Source organism: Tiliqua scincoides, chromosome 6 (assembly GCF_035046505.1).
Source record: "Tiliqua scincoides isolate rTilSci1 chromosome 6, rTilSci1.hap2, whole genome shotgun sequence".
Lineage (NCBI taxonomy): Eukaryota > Metazoa > Chordata > Lepidosauria > Squamata > Scincidae > Tiliqua > Tiliqua scincoides.
Genome location: NC_089826.1, coordinates 20,727,948 through 20,746,529, shown reverse-complemented (window position 1 = coordinate 20,746,529; position 18,582 = coordinate 20,727,948). Strand labels below are relative to the sequence as shown.

The 18,582-nt window shown below is 45.2% G+C and overlaps 1 protein-coding gene across 1 annotated transcript in view; it reads left to right on the top strand.

The window, feature by feature from the left end:
- LOC136655351 (beta-mannosidase-like) overlaps positions 1–18,582 on the top strand; it is a 71,269-nt gene that overhangs the window by 1,211 nt on the left and 51,476 nt on the right. Inside the window, exons 2-5 of the mRNA XM_066631724.1 lie at positions 4,397–4,491; positions 6,398–6,503; positions 8,916–9,083; positions 16,563–16,686. Coding sequence (XP_066487821.1) covers positions 4,397–4,491; positions 6,398–6,503; positions 8,916–9,083; positions 16,563–16,686 — 493 coding nt within the window. The remainder of the gene's footprint in view (positions 1–4,396; positions 4,492–6,397; positions 6,504–8,915; positions 9,084–16,562; positions 16,687–18,582) is intronic.

The window sequence follows — 18,582 nt, the reverse complement described above, 5'->3', positions numbered from 1 at the left end:
CCATTCCGCAAGCAGCCCAAAGCAGTCACATTCAGGTTTGCCCTGGATGAGGAAGCGCCAGTGGCCTTTTCCCTTGCGAGCCTCCACAGAAGAAGGAATGGGATGCATGAAGTGGCTGCAGCACACTCCCCTCTCTGGGGGAACCCAGAAGTGATGTCAGGAAGGATGAGCAGGACTGTTGGTCTACTCGGGGAGGAGGATGTGAAGCAGGACAAGGGATCCCAAGAAGTGGGAACACTTTCTCCTCATTTCCACACCTCTGAGAGGAAGCTAGAGGGCAGGGCCTCAGAGGCCTGGACCCTGTTCCTGGGAGGGACTTGGAAATCCTGGTGGTACAACAGGTGCCTTGGTGCTCCCCACAGGCCATACCCCAGGCCTCACTTCAGGAGGCATGCCTCCATGTTGGTTGACCTGGCCTTGAAGATGGAGTGAAGAGTGGGATGAAAGAAATGTGGCACAAAAGGACAACCCTTGCCTGTTTGTTGTCAAGGCTGAATTAAAGAGACTTGTTAACAAGCATCTCCTGTGTGACCCATCTAATATGCCACTTGGCTTCCCAAACCCCCTGGAGGTGGAGATCTCCCTGGGGAAGGATGAAATGAAGATGACCAGGACTCATTTCCTGGCTAGTCTGTCCTCCCATCCTGGACTTGGAGGTCTTTTCACCTTTATGTGGTATACCTGTTCTCTGCTTGTGACCCATGACAACCTGCATTGTTCATTGGGGATGGGTGAGGTTGCTGTGCCTTTTAGATAGCCTTTTAGGTTTGACATATATTTATTTGGGTGAGAAGGCCATGGTTGTGTCAAAGAATTAGAATCTATGTTGTTAAAGTCCAACATTTCATTCTGTTTTTTCAGAATTTCATCAGGGAAAACCTATTAGCTTCTGTCACCTTGATGATACTGTATACCAGGGCTTTTCAAACTGGGGCATTGTGACTCCGCAGCCTGAGGGTCCTGGCCACTTTTCCCTTAAGGGGCGGGGACAGGGAAGGCAGCAATGCGATCCCCAGGATTGCATTGCTAAGGGGTTGCTAAGGGGTTGCTAAGGATTGCATTGCTAAGGGACTTGCATTACTTACCAGTCCCTGCAGTAGGCTCCCGGGGGTGTGGGGTGCGACCTTCCACAGGGCTCCCCAAAGCTTAAAAAGTGGAAGCGGATCAATTACACTCCACTTCTGGTTTTGCGGAGGGGGGTGCAGTTGCTCTGCTTTCGCTTTCTAAGTCTCGGGGAGTCCTGCAGACAGTCATGCATGGCTCCCTGCACCCCCAGGAAGCTGCTGCAGGCACTGGTGAGTAAATACCAGTCCCTGCGACCCCCTTAGCAAAGCGAATCCTGGGGTTCCTGTTGCTGCCTCCTTCCCGCCCCCGCAAGGACTTACTGCAGCTCAAACTCTCCTAGAGAATTTGAGAACTGCCTCTGTATACCTTTACCAGCATTGCCCGGATTTCTTTACTTACCTCATTTTTTTGCTTCCCTGTCCTGCAGAGAGTTTAAAGGGACTTATATGATAGTGCCCCCATTCCTGGTTTTATCCTTTCAGTGATCCTGTAAGGTAGTGGTTCTCAAACTTTTTAGAGGCCCTAGAGACTGCTGCCTGATTTATAAATGCCAAGAGGTAGGGCTATAATGGAGGTTGGGCAGCAGCGCTCCTCCCCCAAGTAGCAGCTTGTTTAACCCTTGATGCATAAGTTGCCCTGTCAGTTTCACAAACCAACAAAATTTGGGTCATCATGACCCGCAGTTTGAGAACTGCTGCTGTAAAGTACGTTAGGCTATGAAAAGGTGACCGTAAGGTCAATTAGACCAAGAGTCTTGTTGGTATCTTTCAGTCTCAGAAGACTATGGTATCGCACTCTGAATGGTGGTTCTGGAACAGAGTGTCCTCTCCAGTGCGCGAAGCCTGGGTAAAATAGGTATGGAGGATAGGCTGTTACCCATGCAGCAAATCCCCCCTCTCCATGTCGCTGAAATGGTCCAGTGGAAAGGCAGAAGCCAATACGATTGGTTCCAGCAGCGTCGCAGGAGTTGCCAGAACGTGACTGTGTTCAGCCATGAACTGCCTCAGGGACTCCGGCTCTGGATTTTTCCTCGAGGTTGACTCCTGAAGCCTTTTCCATAACTGGATGTAGCCACAAGGCAGTGGAGGTTTGGGATCAGAGTTTTCCTTTTCTCAGATGAGCTGCCTTCCCAGGCTGATGAGTCCCATCTACCCGGTGGCTGTTTAGTCACCTCTTATGATAAGTACAGCCAAACTGAGGGCCTATCCTTATCCCCCAGCCCCCAGGGGTTAGACCAAGAATAGCCCAATCTTATCCCCTGCCACATTACATCATGCAGCGATGCCAAAAAGGCACATGCTGTGTGCTATGGTAGGGGGGGAGCAACCTATGGTGGGGGCAGCAACCTGAAAGAGCTACTTTTAGGTCCGATGGAGCAAAAGCCCCAGGCATGAGGCACCAGGACCCTGCAAAGCCTCTCTGAGGCTCCCGACGGGGGCAGAAACTGTGCTTCCGGATAACTGGGAGCGTTGGGAACCTCGCAGAGGTTTCTCTGATGTGTTCCTGGGTCACCTGAAGCTCCATGAGCATCAGGTGAGTGGGGGGGGGGGTAGATTCCTGTGCAGGGGGGTGGATTTTTGCCCCGGGCATGGGGCTGGAGAGGTCTGCTGCTGACGAGTCTCACACAAATCTTTATTTAGTGATTGTATTTCTTATGGCACACTGCTGTCCCCTGGCACCCAGTCTGGAAAGGAGCTTTCTCTGCCTTAAAAAATGAAATAAGTACAGTATATGAAGTTCCCATCCCTAATCTGAATATTCTGAGCAAAGTGGAAACGAAACAATGAAGATGCAACGAAATATTGTGCTCCTGTGCAGACAAGACCTCAGTCAAATGCCTTGATTCATTTTCACACACTGCAGAGAGTCAGTTATCTGCCTCTCTCTCGCCTTAGCATCACTTAACTAAAATATGCATTTAATTCATATATAGATTGGTTGGAGTTGGGCTTCCCCTTGTCTGCTTTTTGTTTAAATGGTGGGTTTTCATCATGAAATGTTGTCAGTGAAAATTATATCAAGTTTCCTGCATAGGACTCTGCTCTTTCCATTTAAGGAGGTTAAAAATTGGCAGGAATGGATGTGTATTTCCGCAAGGGTTGCTTTTACCACTGCCTCACCTAGGCTTTGTTAAGAGAATTAATCCTATGGGCCTCTGCACCAGTGGTAAGCTCGTATCGCTGATCCTGGGTGTTACAAACGTGCCATAAATCACGTTTGCAACACCCTTTAAATAAGCTGTGCCAGTGGGGAGGCCTGTGCTGCCCCGCCAGCATTGCAAAGGAAGGTCTGGCTGACGACAACAAGGTAAGTGTCACAGCAGGAGGCTGTGGGGGGTGGTGGTCCTGGGTGGGGTACAGCAGAATGGGGGTGGGACTGACCTGGGAGGTGGATGGGACCCATTGGATCCTATGCTCAGTGTTGGGCTTGGAAGTGTCTTAGTTTAGCTAGTGCAGACTTGAGTAGCCCCATTGCGGGGGCTGGGGCTTTACTTGGGGTAAGAATGTCCCCTTCGCTCAAGGAGACCTCCAGCAGCTTCCTTGGCCAAACAGAATACAGCAGTGGCCATTTTGGCACTACTGTAGCCTACAGCACTGAGAAGCATTGGATTGAGCTTTAAATCATTTGTTTATTTAATACTGGCTTTCTTGATTCCTTTTCCAAAAGGCACTAGAGCAGTAGTTTTCAAACTATGGGTTGGGACCCACTAGGTGGGTCATGAGCTAATTTCAGGTGGGTCCCTGGTCCCTGATGTGGGGTGGAGGGAACGGATGAAGAGAGAAGCATAGGAGGTATTCCACAGACGTGCAGTGCTGTGTAGTAGTGACATTGTAGTAGAGAGCAGTGCTTGACATTCTGATCATAGTGAAAATAGTGTCTGTAAAAGGAAACAATACATATAGTGAAAACCATGAGAGAATAATCTTAATGTAGCCCAAATCTATATAAGTAATATTTGGTGGTGGTGGAGTGTGTGTGTCTATGTGATAAATTGTATTCCTATTGTCATCTTGGGCAGATGTTTTCTATGGAAAGCAATGGATACACTGTAATTGTAAATATTAATAATCATAATTTTGTTAACCTTGCAAATGTCTTCTGATAATAATGAATCCTTTATTGAAAGCAGGTGTAGAAGCCTATAGGCCAATTCAAGTGGTATTGCCATGGTAAAGGCAACCAAGGCTGCCTACCATAGTAATAAACTGATGTTCATTCTATGCTAACCCCAGTGCCTTAACTTTACACTGAAATTAACAGGGTGTTTTCATGTATAATTTTTGCATCTTTTAAAAATCTTTTATGTTTGTTTTGTATGATCAATGAATAGGATCCGTATTATAGGTTTAATGACCTGGCCTACAGATGGATCTCCCTGGATAACTGGACGTATAGCAGAATATTCAAAACTCCTTTCAAAGTCAGGTATGAGAATAAAGTAACTTGGATAGCAATTCTATAACTCTTCCCTGGGAAAAAATCCCATTAAACTTCATGGGTAAACATGCATAGTATTGCACTGTTATGAAACTACAATTTAATGGTATCACTGTACTTATGCTTCTTAAGTACGAGAGTCTGTCTGTGGACCACTGTAGACACAATGCTGCCCAATCACCTCAGTGGTTAGGAGATCAAGAGCACCCTGCATTCTCAGGCATTCCTTCCCTATTTGCATGAATTTCTCCCTCTCGTTTTTGAAACTAAGCATGATTCAGCATTACATCTTCATAGATGGGTATTTATACTTACCATGATGAGGTCAAACCATAGGTTTTTAAACCATTTCCCACTATGGTCCCAACAGACCTGAACTTTCTAGCAAATGGCAACCACCAAGGAGCTATCGGGCTTCACTGCAGGGTTCCTCTCCTGAAAATGATATCCTTCACGATAACAAATTGTTTTGACAAATACAGGAAACTTGTTGAAAATGTGTGTTTATTGATTCTCACTAATATGTTGAGAAAGGAGGATGGGAAAGGTCAATGGAAACAGAGGCAAGCAAAAAGGAACAGAATGTAACCAGGACATGGGGGTACCACAATGGTGAAGTGAAATGGAGCAGGCCAAGATGAAATCAAATGGAAGGTCATGTGGAAAGAGGTTATGACATCCCACATCATCCCCAGTAATGTATGAAATGAGAAGACCATATGGGAGGAGTGGATCATGTGGGAAGTTCTCATGTTGACACCCAACCAATTGGGGCTGGCAGTACTAATCCATTTAGTACAGGCGTACATATTTGATCCCTGTTGCGTATTTGCAACGTTGGACAGAAATGCCTTAACTGGGAAACGTTCCATGTGACTTCCTTATTTTGCATGTTACTATTGGCTGCATGTATTGGCTGCAGCCATGAGGAGGCGGACTTATGGAAATGTATTGATGGACTGAGCCTTCTTTTATTTTCATACTACAGAGATTCCTGTGATATGTCTGTTTGAATAAATAAAATTTCACTGCTTCATGGCTTTTAATAAAGTGCTTTGAAGTTTCTCCTCCATTATAGCAATACCTTCTGGAGTTGGCCACTGTTCGAGAGGCTGAGGTGAACCTACCTCCTAATCACATTGGTTGTAACTCTGGAAGTACAGTAATATGATTACATCAGTATTTTCTCAGCAGTAGAACCAGATCCTGGTCAAATAATTTTGGGATGTGGATTTCAGTGATTTGGTGTGCAGGTTGCACTACATCCTTGAAAACCATGGTTGATAAATTAGGAGTCAGCCTCAGAAGTATGTGCTCCTGTTCCCTTTCTTTCTCCCTCTTTGGTGTGAATTTTCCCTCCTTTTACTTGTCTGCTTGAACCATGGTTGTATCTGCACTACTGCTACAAGAAACTGCGAGAAATGCTAATCAAGGTTCCCATCTTGACTTGCATTGAAACCCACCAGATCCTGATTTCAGATACTGGTCAGTATGGGAAGCTTGGTTAATGTTTGCATCCTTGCAGATAAAACAGTAAGGGCCCAATCCTATCCAACATTTTCAACAGGGCATGCGCTGTGTCCAGCTGTGGAGGAGAATCATGGAGGCTTCTTCAAGGTAAGGGAACAAATGTTCCCTTAACACAGAGCTGCATTGTGACTGCACTAGCACTGAAAAGTTGGATAGGATTGGGCCCTAAGATTATGTTTGGTAGATGAAGGAAGGAAGGGGAAATTGTGCTAGAGAGAGGAAGCAACAGTGGGAAGAAGTTCCTGTTGCTGGCTTTCGATTTACAAACCATGATCTGTAGGGATCTGTAATCACATCTGTACCATATCATTAATGCACTGAGGACAGCTTAATAAACTTGTGTTTGTTTATTCTCTCCATAAAGCACATGGCAGAAAGTGAATTTGGTTTTTGAGGGAGTGGACACAGTAGCACAGGTGGTGGTCAATAACGTTACAGTTGGAAGGACAGACAACATGTTCAACAGATACGTGAGTGGTGTTCTTATGTATTAAAGCCATGTTATTGATAATGGGAAGGTATGGACTGGCATGAATGGTCTTGTTGATGTACTGGCTGTTGCTATTGGGTGGCTTCCAGGAGTGGGGAGGGCCCAGTTAGACTTGTGTTGCTTCCACAGAGACCTTCGTTCATCTAGGCTGGCAGAAAAGTTATATCATTGGTTGGTGAAGGAACGGGATCAGAACTTGTTCTCTAAGGGGGGCATTCATCACTGATGGGTAGTCCCTCCCTCTGCAAACTGCAGGGCCAAAATGGATTTGGTCTCCTCCCAGGAGGAGGGCTTCCCTGCACAGATCAGGTCGTGTGGAAGCTGAGCCCTTCCAGCTCAGCAGTCTTCTCCAGAATTCTTCCACATTTTCGCTTTCCCTCTTGCCTTGGCCACTCCTCTCCCCCCTTAGCCAGGAGCAGGCTCGGCACGGAGGGTTTGGGGCCTACAGGCCTCAGTTTAGGCCTACAGGCCTCAATAGCTCCAGCAGCAGCAATTGTTGGCAGAGGGAGGCCTTACCTGGAGAGTGCGGTTGAGCACTTCCCCAAGGGCACGCCACTGGAGCTGAGAGCCTCCTACCACCTGCTAGGGTCCACCTCTGATGCATGGGTCCATCAAATGAGGTCATGGGGCTTTGCCCTGGAGTTTATCAGGATTGCCTGAGAGTGTTTTTGGCCAGACCCAGTATCAAGGGATCTGGTGGAACACCATCAGAAGTTGATGGTCTTCAAACATCTCCTTGACATGAACTATCAACGTAGTGCCACCCATCAGTGATGAATGCCCCCCTTCCATCTTCCCAGAACAGGAGATTCACAGATAAGAAATTCCTTTTTCCTCATCCATATATAGCACAGGGTCTACTCAGTCTTCCTGCTTCCTTGAGTGTGAATGGCCAGGAATTGCAATGTGTATTGCTACACATAAGAACAACCCTGCTGGATCAGGCCAAAAGCCCATCTAGTCTAGCTTCCTGTATCTCACAGTGGCCCACCAGATACTAAGCTGAGATCAGAACTTGAGATGCAGAAAGCCAAATTAGGCAAGTCACCAGCATTTTACTGTGGTTTGCCAAGTGCTTGACAACCAACCTGTTTTTGCCATATCCCGGTGGTGGCAAAATCAGAAGGCTTATTGAATCCCTGGTGATCCTCAGTGCGTGCTGGGGGGGGGCTGCATTTAGCCTGGTGGGGTACATATTGTGAATATCTAGATAAGAGTTGGCTCAGATGTGTTTTCTCTGGGTTTTTTTGCTCATAGAAATAGGCTAGTTGCATAAGCAACACTTTCTGTTATTTCATGGATCTCAGCTTTGGCATCCTGTATTGAAAGGCTGCCTTTACCCCATGAAACTGCCCAGGTGTTCAGATATGCATTATAGGCCCATCTCTAGGACCCCTCATTGCTAGAGGTGAGGCATGTGGAGTGACTGGGAAAAGACCCTTTCCAGAGATGGTGACTTAACTGTGCATGCAGTGCTGCCCGACTGATGCCTAGACTGAGAAGTTTGTGACAGCTGGTTTAATATATATTTTTTAATTTGTCCCTGCTTCCTTCAGTTGGTGTTAGAGCTGCTGCTTGATGATATTTTAGTGTTTCTCTACTAATTCCAGCGGTGTAGCGGCCCCTCTCCTTCTGAGCCAGTCTGGGTGGCGGAAGAGGCCTACGCCTCAGTTTTGCTTCCCTGCCTGGATGGACTCTGAGGGGGAGGGACTGCTTGCCTGCCACGGTGAGGTGCCCTGCTAGCTACGCCACTGTCTAACTCAGTTTGCTTTTGTAACATTTTATGTTTTTTCTTGGTATTACTCTTGCTTGTAAACTGCTCTTGACTTAAAAAGGGGGAAAGCATTTTAAAATAAACTAAAATAAAAATATGAAGTACAATCTGGAGCCTTAGATATTTGCAGAAATGACTGTGTGGGGGAGTCATGTCCTGTACTATCAGTTGATTTGTTTCTTATACTGCAAGTATAAGAAGCAGGCCAACCACTCATTCAGGTGAAAAAATGTAATGTCAGACTGCCAGATGCAAGGGAGGGCACCAGGATGAGGTCTCTTGTTATCTGGTGTGCTCCCTGGGGCATTTGGTGGGCCGCTGTGAGATACAGGAAGCTGGACTAGATGGGCCTATGGCCTGATCCAGTGGGGCTGTTCTTATGTTCTTAAACTACAATTCCCAGGAGGCCTTGCAGGTCTTCTTGTTGTCTGGTGTACTCCCTGGGGCATTTGGTGGGCCGCTGTGAGATACAGGAATCTGGACTAGATGGGCCTATGGCCTGATCCAGTGGGGCTGTTCTTATGTTCTTATGTTCTTAACTAAATCAGAGCATAGTGGATGCTGTATGTCAAGAGCGACTGTGTCTATAATACATACTTTTTTCTATTCCTGACACAGAGCTTTGATGTTAGCGATGTGATAAAAGAAGTCAATGCAATTGAGGTCCATTTTTTATCCGCCGTTTGGTATGCTGCTAAGCAAAATAGCAGTTATCCATACAGGGTGCCTCCCGACTGTACCCCACCTGTGCAGAATGGAGAATGCCATGTTAACTTCATCAGAAAGGTAAGCACTGGGTGTATGTGTTCACATGAAATTTAAGAACCAGCTTAGAATGCAGAAATAATCTGACATGATTTGGTAGCTGGAGCGTGCTCTGTTAAAACATGTGAAAATAAAAATGGTGAACCTTATTGAGAAGTAACAGAAGAAGCAGGATGTTAGCAATGTTTTAAAATGTCTTTGGAAATTGAGATGCAAATACATGGTAGCAAAGATTAATGCTTCAGTGCTTTTTTAGTTGCAGTGTTTGTTCTAATGGTTTTTTATTACCTTATTCTTGTACTCTGTAAAAATTTTATTTTCACTCATATTTTTATGAGTTATTTTCAAAAAGGCAAGGCACAAGGCAAGACAAAAAAATAATAAATTTACATCCCAGTCCTAACTAAATCCCCACACAGTTATGCAGTGGTTCTAACATGGCTTTGGCTGCATCCCACAGGGAATTTTTGGCTGCTGGAGGTCTCCTCAGGGTAAGAGGACATTATCCCAAGGTAGTGCAGCCATTATGGAGCAATATGAACCTGCACCAGCTCAATCTCTGGCTCAAGTCCGCCTTGCTCCATGCAGGTGGATCAGGTCTGAGAAAGGGCTCGGGATTTGGTGTGCACTGCCACCGTCTATTCCAGTGGTACTCAAATTTTTCGGGCCAGTGGCTGTTGAGAAAGAGAGGAGACAATGACTTGTATTCAACAGCCCTCCATGACATTGTAAGAATTCAGCCATTCAGTTCTCTGCCATGTCAGCAAAAGCTCTCGTCTTGACTACAACAATCTTCTTCCTCGTCTTCTATTGGCTCGCCTTGGTCCCCTTCACCCTTTAAGCTGCATGGCCATGTGGCTACTTGAAGATGGGCAAAGATGAGTTGTGTGTAGCTAGGAGCTCAGCATTCCTTGAAGTCTGGCAATGATGTATGTACTTCTAGAGACGCCACCAAGCCACCGCACAGCAACCCAAGGGGCCTGTGAAGTGGCGCAGACCCTTTATAGGGTATATTACCCTCACTTCCATTCATCACTCAACTGCTAAGGTTGCTGATTGCACTGACCATGTCATGCCCATCTGAGCTCCACCACCCTCAACAAGCTCCCAGTAATATCTCCACATTTTCTCCCTTGGTACTCCTTGTCTTGAAACTGCCTCTTTGAATACATGTCATTGTCTCCTCTCTTTCTTCCCTCATAGTCTATCTTTTCTATAAAAGCTTTGGCTCCATGCCTTAATCCTCTTTTGCTCCTGTAGATAAGCTTAAGTAAGTGTAACTGAGATAATCATTATTCTTCCCCTTCTTATCCCTGCCTCCATTTCTCCCCCCTTCCTCTTTTGTCTGTCTTGATTGCAGGCTCTGTCATCTTGCTCTGTAAAGTTCCAAGTACATCAATGACACTATGTTGTTGTTGTTGTTGTTAATAATAAGGCATCCCAGTCCTTGGGAAGGACTCGATGTCTGAATAAAACAAACCAGTCAATAACATCTACCTGACAGTGTGAAAATCTCATAATAATAATAATAATAAATAAAACCAACAGTGCTTAACCAAGTGGTGATTGGTACACTGGGTGCAGTTCCAAAAATACTTGCTGTATTTAAAACATCTCAACGTTGACAAAATTACTATTAGTCAAATTCAAAAAGGTACCCTGCTTGGTTCAGCACACATCATTCGTAAATACGTATATTACGACGTCCTAGGCCCCTGGGTGGGGCTCGACTAGTACTTAACGCCAAGTCCAGCTAAAGAACGGGCAGCTGTGATAGGTAAGATAACAGCAATAATAATAAATGGATAGGGCAGAGCAAGAAGGCATAAATGCAATTGTTCTTCATTTCAAAGGAATAGTTCCACATGAATTGTGATTCATGATTCTCTCTTACCAGGGAGTTTAGCCAAGAAGAGAGATAAGCTCTGAGAACGGCCAGAACATTTGGCCAGGGTTGTAAACATCTTGGCCAAGCAGCTTTATGTGTGTTGTTTGCTGTTACTCATTTGCTGAGCTACTGCAACTGTGAAGCTCTAACAGTTTCTGGGAGGCATTAGCTAATTAGAAACCACATCACATTAAGCTGCCATGCAAGGAGACTGAGGCTTGGCCCGGCCGAAGTCCTACCCTCCTCCTGCTCAGGAACGCCTCCCTCCCACTTCTTCCCTGCCTGCCTCAGAGCCTTGTGGCAGCCCAGCCTGGCCGACACAAGCCTCAGTGCCTCTTTCGGTGCAGAGGCTTGTTCCAGCTTCTTCAGGCTGGTGCACGTCTGCCTAGTCGACTCCTGAGCAGGCACAAACGTGCCTTATGGTGTTCCTGGGCAGGGGGAGGGTGGGCAGTAGGCGGCCCTGGGGGCGGGCGGGCAGGGAGTGGGAGGTGGGGATGGGATCCGGCAGTTATGCTGGATCCCAATCCCAGTACCCGGGGAGATTGGAACAGCTTCAAGCTGCTCCACTCTCCTCGGACTTAAAGGGCGCATTTTCCAGAGTTAAGGGGAAAAGTTTCCCATTGCCTCTGGTTGAGCCGCTTTTGGCCCCTATCCTGCCCTGGATACAGTGTAAGCCTCCTGGCTTGCCTATTCCATAGCAGGATAGGATTGTGCCCTGAATCTGTTTGGCTCTATCACAAGATAGTTTTAAAACTAACTCGTGCCCACTATAATCATGAGAGCTAGAAACTTAATAAAAAATGGCAATCACATTTTATTTCTGAAAACATTAAAGTAAGGAGGCATGTCTGCTACTAACAGCACCATCCTACACATCAGCGATTTTCAACTAGTTTGCCATGGCACATTGATGTGTTGTGGGAATTTGGGTAGGGTTATTTATTTGTAGATGTGAGCTCCCCATTGGCAGTGCGGTGTGCACTTTGTCAATTGTCAGAAAACTGATGGTGTGCCTTGGCAATTTCCGCATCTTTCACAGTGCTGTAAGATGAAAAAGGTTGAAAATCACTGCTGCATGTGCTTACTCAAAAGTAAATCCCATTGTATTCAGAGGGACTTACTCTCTGGTAAATGTTACGGGATTGCAGACTTAGTGATTGAAAAGTTGTTTTAATTGTTACTGTTAAATTTTCTGGTGTGGTGTCTTCTATGGTCCTTGGTGATGGATCAGAAAGGCAGAGACAGAAATCACTGTAGGAAGGAATTCTAGTTGAGAACGTCACCTTGCAGTGCAATGGCTGCAACTCAGATGTTTAAAGATAGCTGTGAAAAAGGGACTATTTTTGTTGCAACTGTTAATTAAAACAAGGTGGGGTCGTCTTTCTGCTCTAGAATCCATATGTTGTTTCTCTTGTGTTGACTAGAAATCAGTGTGGGGGTGAAAACAGCTTGAAACAGCTGCAGTCCTATTTTTAGCACCAAGGATGCCTGGAGAGTGGCTTCTGCGTAGTGCTGGGCTGTGTGTTTTAGGTGTAGAAAACACTTTTAGGGAGGGAGGGATTTGAGTGTAGAAGAAACTGTGACTGTGCTTGAATATTGATTCCAGGATTTCCTAAGAAAGATTTCTTCTCCATAGAAATCAGGAGGCATATGATTGAAGGTCAAACAGGGTCTTAGTGGCAGTTGTGATCTAATGAAAGTGGGGGGCATAGATTGGGCACTTTTGCTCAAAATGTGGGGCAGGGCTGTGTTGAGGGCTACGGGATGCATTCTAGGAAGGGCTAAGGTCTTGAGTCAGGTGAAGCCTTCCTCTCCTGTTTCAGCCAAGATCTGGGAGGGCTGAATTTTCTCTGGCAAAGAGACCCTCACCGATTCAGATGACATTTGTAGGCATAAATCCTCACTGTTCATTCATCCCAAACTGATCTGAGAAGAAAGTAGTATAGGGAGAGCTGTATCTCCCTATACTCTCATGGTTATCATGAGAGTTGTAGCATGTGGCCTCCTGGGGCTCGTACCTTTTCAGTGTTACAGCTGCCCTGGGGGAAAGTGCTTTTGGGGTGTTTATCCCATGGCACCAGGACCTCTGAGAGGAATTTCATCAGGGGATACAAAGTTTCTTTTGGACCCCTTCCCAAAGAGGGAGGGGGTGAAACAGAGCGGGGGGGGTGGCGGCGGTGGAGTTGGGCAGAACAGGAGCAGGTGGGGGAAAGTGGTAACAGGTGGAATAGTCTCTGGAGCCCAAGTCCGCCAGTCCTGGTAGACCCAGGTTTACCTGCCTGCCCGGTGTTGGCAGCTAGATACAGTAGTACAAACACACTCCTAAGTCTCTCTAAAACCTTTCAAATATAGAAAATAATTGCAGGAGATTAGTATCATTGAATTTAGGCTCACAATAAAATGGAAAGTGTCCTGTGTACACCAAAACCGACTTCTGCAGTCCCAAAAAGCTGTGTCACTGAGCTCCTATGCACTCTGTCATGGTAAGCGAATCCATAAGCCAAAGAGCTACTGTAGTAGGTCAGTTTCCTCCCAGATGTGACACTGTTAAGGAATGTATGCATTCCTGGGCCTGATGTGTATGGCTTGTGGCAGTAGTCGCGGCCGTGTGCCCACAGCCTCCTGCATTGGCAGTGAGTCTGGATGACATTGAAAAATGTAAGATCCCAGGAAATTTCTGGGCCCCCTCCTTTGGCTCCTGGGCCCGTGTACAAATTACCACCTTTACACCCCTCTCCTAGGCCCTGCATGGCACTGTGTGTGTGTAGTGGGGAGGCAGCATGCAAGTCTTTAACACACAATTGGCAGTGGATTCTCCCCCCCCCCCACCGTGCTATTTAACAGTTCCTGGATGTTCTGCTACCCAGCGTGACATCAGACATGGGCCATCTGAGGATTGTTTAATAGTACTGGTTTAAGAAGGGGACAGTCTGCTCACTACTGCCTCCTGGCAAGCCTCCCCACAGGGCCTAATGTATTAGTCCAGTGTTTCTCAAACTGTGGGTTGGGACCCACTAGATGGGTCACGAGCCAATTTCCAGTGGGTCTCCATTCATTTTAATGTGCATTTTATTTTTAATATATTAGACTTGATGCTACCATAGTACACAATTGCATTTGGGGAAATCTTACAGATCTGTATTTTTAACACGCTACTTTGTATATGTTTTTAACACTGACAGTCAATTGGGCTTACTCTAGGTAAGTGTGGATAGGATTGCAGCCTTTATGATGCCTGGGGAATTTTTTAAAAACAGATAAGCAACTTCTTGGAGGGGGTGTTATGAAGGTTCATTTTTAAAAGTTGACAGTAAGTTTGAAAATTTATTTTAATTTACGTAGGGCGCAATCCAAAGCACCTGCTTGCCGATGAGTGTTGAGAAAGTGCTGTAAAGCACTTTCGCACCACTCTCAGGCCTTGGGGCAAGCTTGGCTGGCGCGGGGGTCGGGGGGGCGTGGAGAGGGCGGGGAGGAGGCGTTTAGGGGCGTGGGGAGGGCAGGCGGGATGGAGGGCAGGTAGGGAGCGGAAGTCAGGTTCAGGATCTGGTAGTTATGCCAAATCCTAGCCCTGTTCCTGGGCAGCCTGGGCAAGCCCCAGGTTGCTTGGGTTTGTGTCACCGACTTAGGTCGAGTAGCCCCATTGGGGTTGCTGCAGTGTTACCTGGGGAAAGGGGAATTTTTCCCCCTTGCCCCAGGTTGGCCTGCAGTTGGCTCCAAACTTGCACTGGATATAGCACAGGCCCAACCTGCTTGATCCAGTGCAAGATGGGCTTGCTCTGCCCATTAATTTGATTTGATTTGATTTGATCATGAACTAGCTGTGCTGTTCATACACCAGTGCTGGGAAGTATCACATAGTATCCAGCTGTCACAGGTTTGGTGCTATTGACCACTGCCCAGGCTGATAACTTGCAACCCTGGCCTAATCCACGGGTGTGGCTGAGATGTCCACTCTTCCTCCCTCCCTACCATGGGCATAATATTAGTGGTATGATTGTGTGAGTACTTCTGTGAATTCTGCATTTATTAAGAATAACTAAATCAAAATCCTAATCTTGTGGTTCTGGGGAAAGGGCATGTACGTATATGGGAAATGTGTGAAGAAAGTTGCTTTGTACTGAGTCCATTAGTCCATCTAGCTTGGCTTTAGGTCTATATTGGCTGGCATTGTCTTTCTAGGGTTTCACATTGGTGTGCCACAAATGGTCTGCAGGTGTGCCACAGGAGTTTGGGGGAGAGTTATTTATTAGTAGGGCCATTGGGGGATGTGAGCCCACTGCCAGCACTGAGGTGTGCCTTTACAATTTTAATACCTTGTTAGTGTGCCTTGTGATGAAAAAGGTTGGCAATTGGTGAGATAGGTGGTCTATTTGGAGCTGTTGTCTGAACCTGGGAGTCTTTTGGATGCAAGGTGTATGCTGTAGCAGTGAGCTACAATATTTCTCCTCAAAGAAAGTCTTCTTTAGGAGAATGGTACTAAAATCCGTTCTAGGGACAGTACATGTAAAATGTGCAGTGAAATGTAGCTGGAGAATTGCATGGGCTTGTCCTTAATAGGACAGATTTCTAGGCTTTGGTGCTGGGAACATTTCCTTACAACACTTTAAGGCTTGATTCACACATTTATTTTTGAAGTTGTTAAGTCTGCACATGGTGACTTCATTTTTCCAACAGGAGTATGGCAGACTTTACACTCTGAAATTATGTGAATCACTTCTAAGATTGATTGTTCTTGTGTCCTCTTCACAGTAAATTGTACAACCTGTAGCTCAGCAATCCATCGCTGGTAGGAGTAACGCAGATAATGATCTTTCCATTTCAGGGCCTGTTTTCTAAGAAGTGGTTGCCTAGTGCCTAGTGTTAATAAACTAGAAATAGGTCTGCTGCCTGCTTCTCAGTTTTTGCAACCTGATACATTGGCAGGCAAACCGATTCCCTGAAATACAGAGGGAACAAGCTAGGTTAGCACCGTATGGATTGCCAAAATTAGTATGGCTCAGCTGCCAGTTATTAAGATTATAAATTTAGATCACTACGCAAGACTTCAATGAGATCTATTGTATATGCAGTCTGGGGTGGGGCATTCTGAGGTCAAGTCAAAACACGTCTTAAAGCTGTGGCCAACAAGTTGTTTTGCCCTAGGGAATTCCAGTGCAAATGTAGCATGAACTGAAGCGAACTTTCATACTTTAGTTATATGCTGTGCTGTGGACATTACCTACATACCATGCTAATCAATGAATGTCAAACTGTTCTCATTCTGACTTCCAAATGTTACTAGAATGGTGTATATTACATCTTGTGGGAACTTGCATGCACTCACCCTCCCTAACCACGGAAAGCTCTGGGCCAGACCCCTGCCTCCACTGTCCACACAGTGGCTTATCTGAATATAATCTGTGCATGAAAAATCCAGTTTAGGTAGGCTCAAATTCCATCGCCAATTACCAGATTTTTTCCCCCCAGGGAGAAAGACCCTGCAATTTTGTTTTCTCTGTGTTCGTGATCGTGGAGGCATGTCAGATTGGGAAGAGGGGAAGTATTAACTAATCTAGTCCTGTCTCTCTGTAAAGGAACCTGTATTTCTGATAGGTGTGTCTAATTAATTCCAGGCTCAGTGTTCATTTAGCTGGGACTGGGGTCCCTCTTTCCCCACTCAAGGAATTTGGAAGGACGTTAGGATTGAAGCATTTAATTTTTATCACCTGATTTATTTCTCCGTGACTCCTCGCTATGGTAAGTCTTCCTTCATTCTAGAGAGGATTTAAAAAATGGAATTTTCAGTCTGAGAGAAACTTAATATTTCAGGAACAATGTTGAACTAGAGTCTCATTTTTTTAAAGATGCAGCCATAGGAAAATAATAGGGATATGTAAGACAAAAACTTGCATTTTCATTTTTTGTTTCATTTGTTTTTTGTTTTTATTCATTTTGTTTACCATTCATTTTTATTTGATTTGTTTTGCTAGTGTTTTTATTTGTTTTAGCTTGACTTTTATTTTAATAGAGTTTCTCCTCCACCCAGTCATCTGATGCATGTAACATTGCTATCTTCCACCGAGTTTGATTTAATGGGAGATGTGGTCTTTCCCATTGAAAGCAATGTAAAATGCAAGTTATGTACCTTTTTTAAAATTTTCTTTTTTGCCCTGTGGGTATGACAGATATGATGCCTTAAGGGAGTAGTACAATATCTGAAAATAGCATATCAAATGTATGAGAATCACGTTACAAACAGTGAAAAATCTGAACATCTGTCATTGAAATCAATGCAAATATAATTTTATAATTGTCTATAAAACTGGTACTTTGCACCCAACCTTTATGAAATTTTACAGATATGGATGCTTTAAGGGTGTAGTACAGTTCCTGAAAATGTCCTGCAGTTTGGGTGGAAAACACTAAATTACAAGTATCGAAAGATAGGATGGTTTTCCAGTGAAACAATGTTAGATGAAAAGGAATTGAATTCTTGTATTAATGAACATTTGTATGGTTGGTGTTCCAATGTAGTGCACACTGTTGTGCAATTTGGTTCAAAACAGTGAAGTTATAAGCATTAGAAGAGGGGATTTATTTATTTTAATAGATTTATTTATTTTATTTTAATTTCCCGTATTTTTCACTCCATAAGACACACCTGACCATAAGACGCACCTAGTTTTTAGAGGAGGAAAACAAGGAAAAAAATATTCTGAACCAAATAGTGTAATAAAATATTTAATAAACTATAACAGAATAACATTTGAACCATGTAAAGTGAACAGCAGTCAACAGTGGCATTAAGAACCATTATCACTGTCATTAACAAATGGAGAGACTTAAAGGTTTGAGTACTCTAGTTTTCTGGAAACCCCAAGAACTCATCATCGCTAGAGTCAGAATTTATGAAGCTCACAAAAGCAGGTGCACTCAAATAGGGGATCAGATTATCTTTCTGCTACAATGATGTTCTGCCAAATTCCAAACTACTGGGCCTCGTGCCCGCTTAAGGCTGATCAGTCCCCCTTGTGCAACTCACCCCCTTGTGCAACTCACCCCCTTGTGCAACTCACTTTTCAGCAAGCAAAAGTGAGTCCAGTTCCAGTCCACAGATGCCAAGTAAATCAGTCCCATCAATCAGTGTTACCAAATCAGAGTCCAGAGCCAATAAGCCAAATTACAGTCCAAGGTCAGGTTCCAGGTAGGTCAGTCAAATCCATCAGGGTATCCAAGTCCAGTCACAATCCACAGTCAGATTCCAAATTCAATAAATCCAGTCAGTCTCCTCTCCTACCTCCAACCTGCACTCCTTCAAATCCCACAAACCCTTTCTGCCTCTGGTACTCCTTATATCCCTGAGGGCCCTATTGCCTTCCAGTGGCTGCAGCTGTGCAGCGCACTCTGCTGGATGCCCAGGCCTTACCCTTAAAGGGGCCACTGCTGACACCACATCTACCTCCTCACCAGATCTTCCTGGATTCCAATACAAGGGGGGGGGGGAGCAGATCTCTATACAGACCAGTGCAAAAACAGGGGAAAGGTGTGGGGAAGGGAAGATCTCTGTATAGACATCACAGCAAGACCAGTGCAAAACCCCTTGCACACAGAACCAACAGATGGAAGGGGGGGGGGGAGATCTCCATACATACC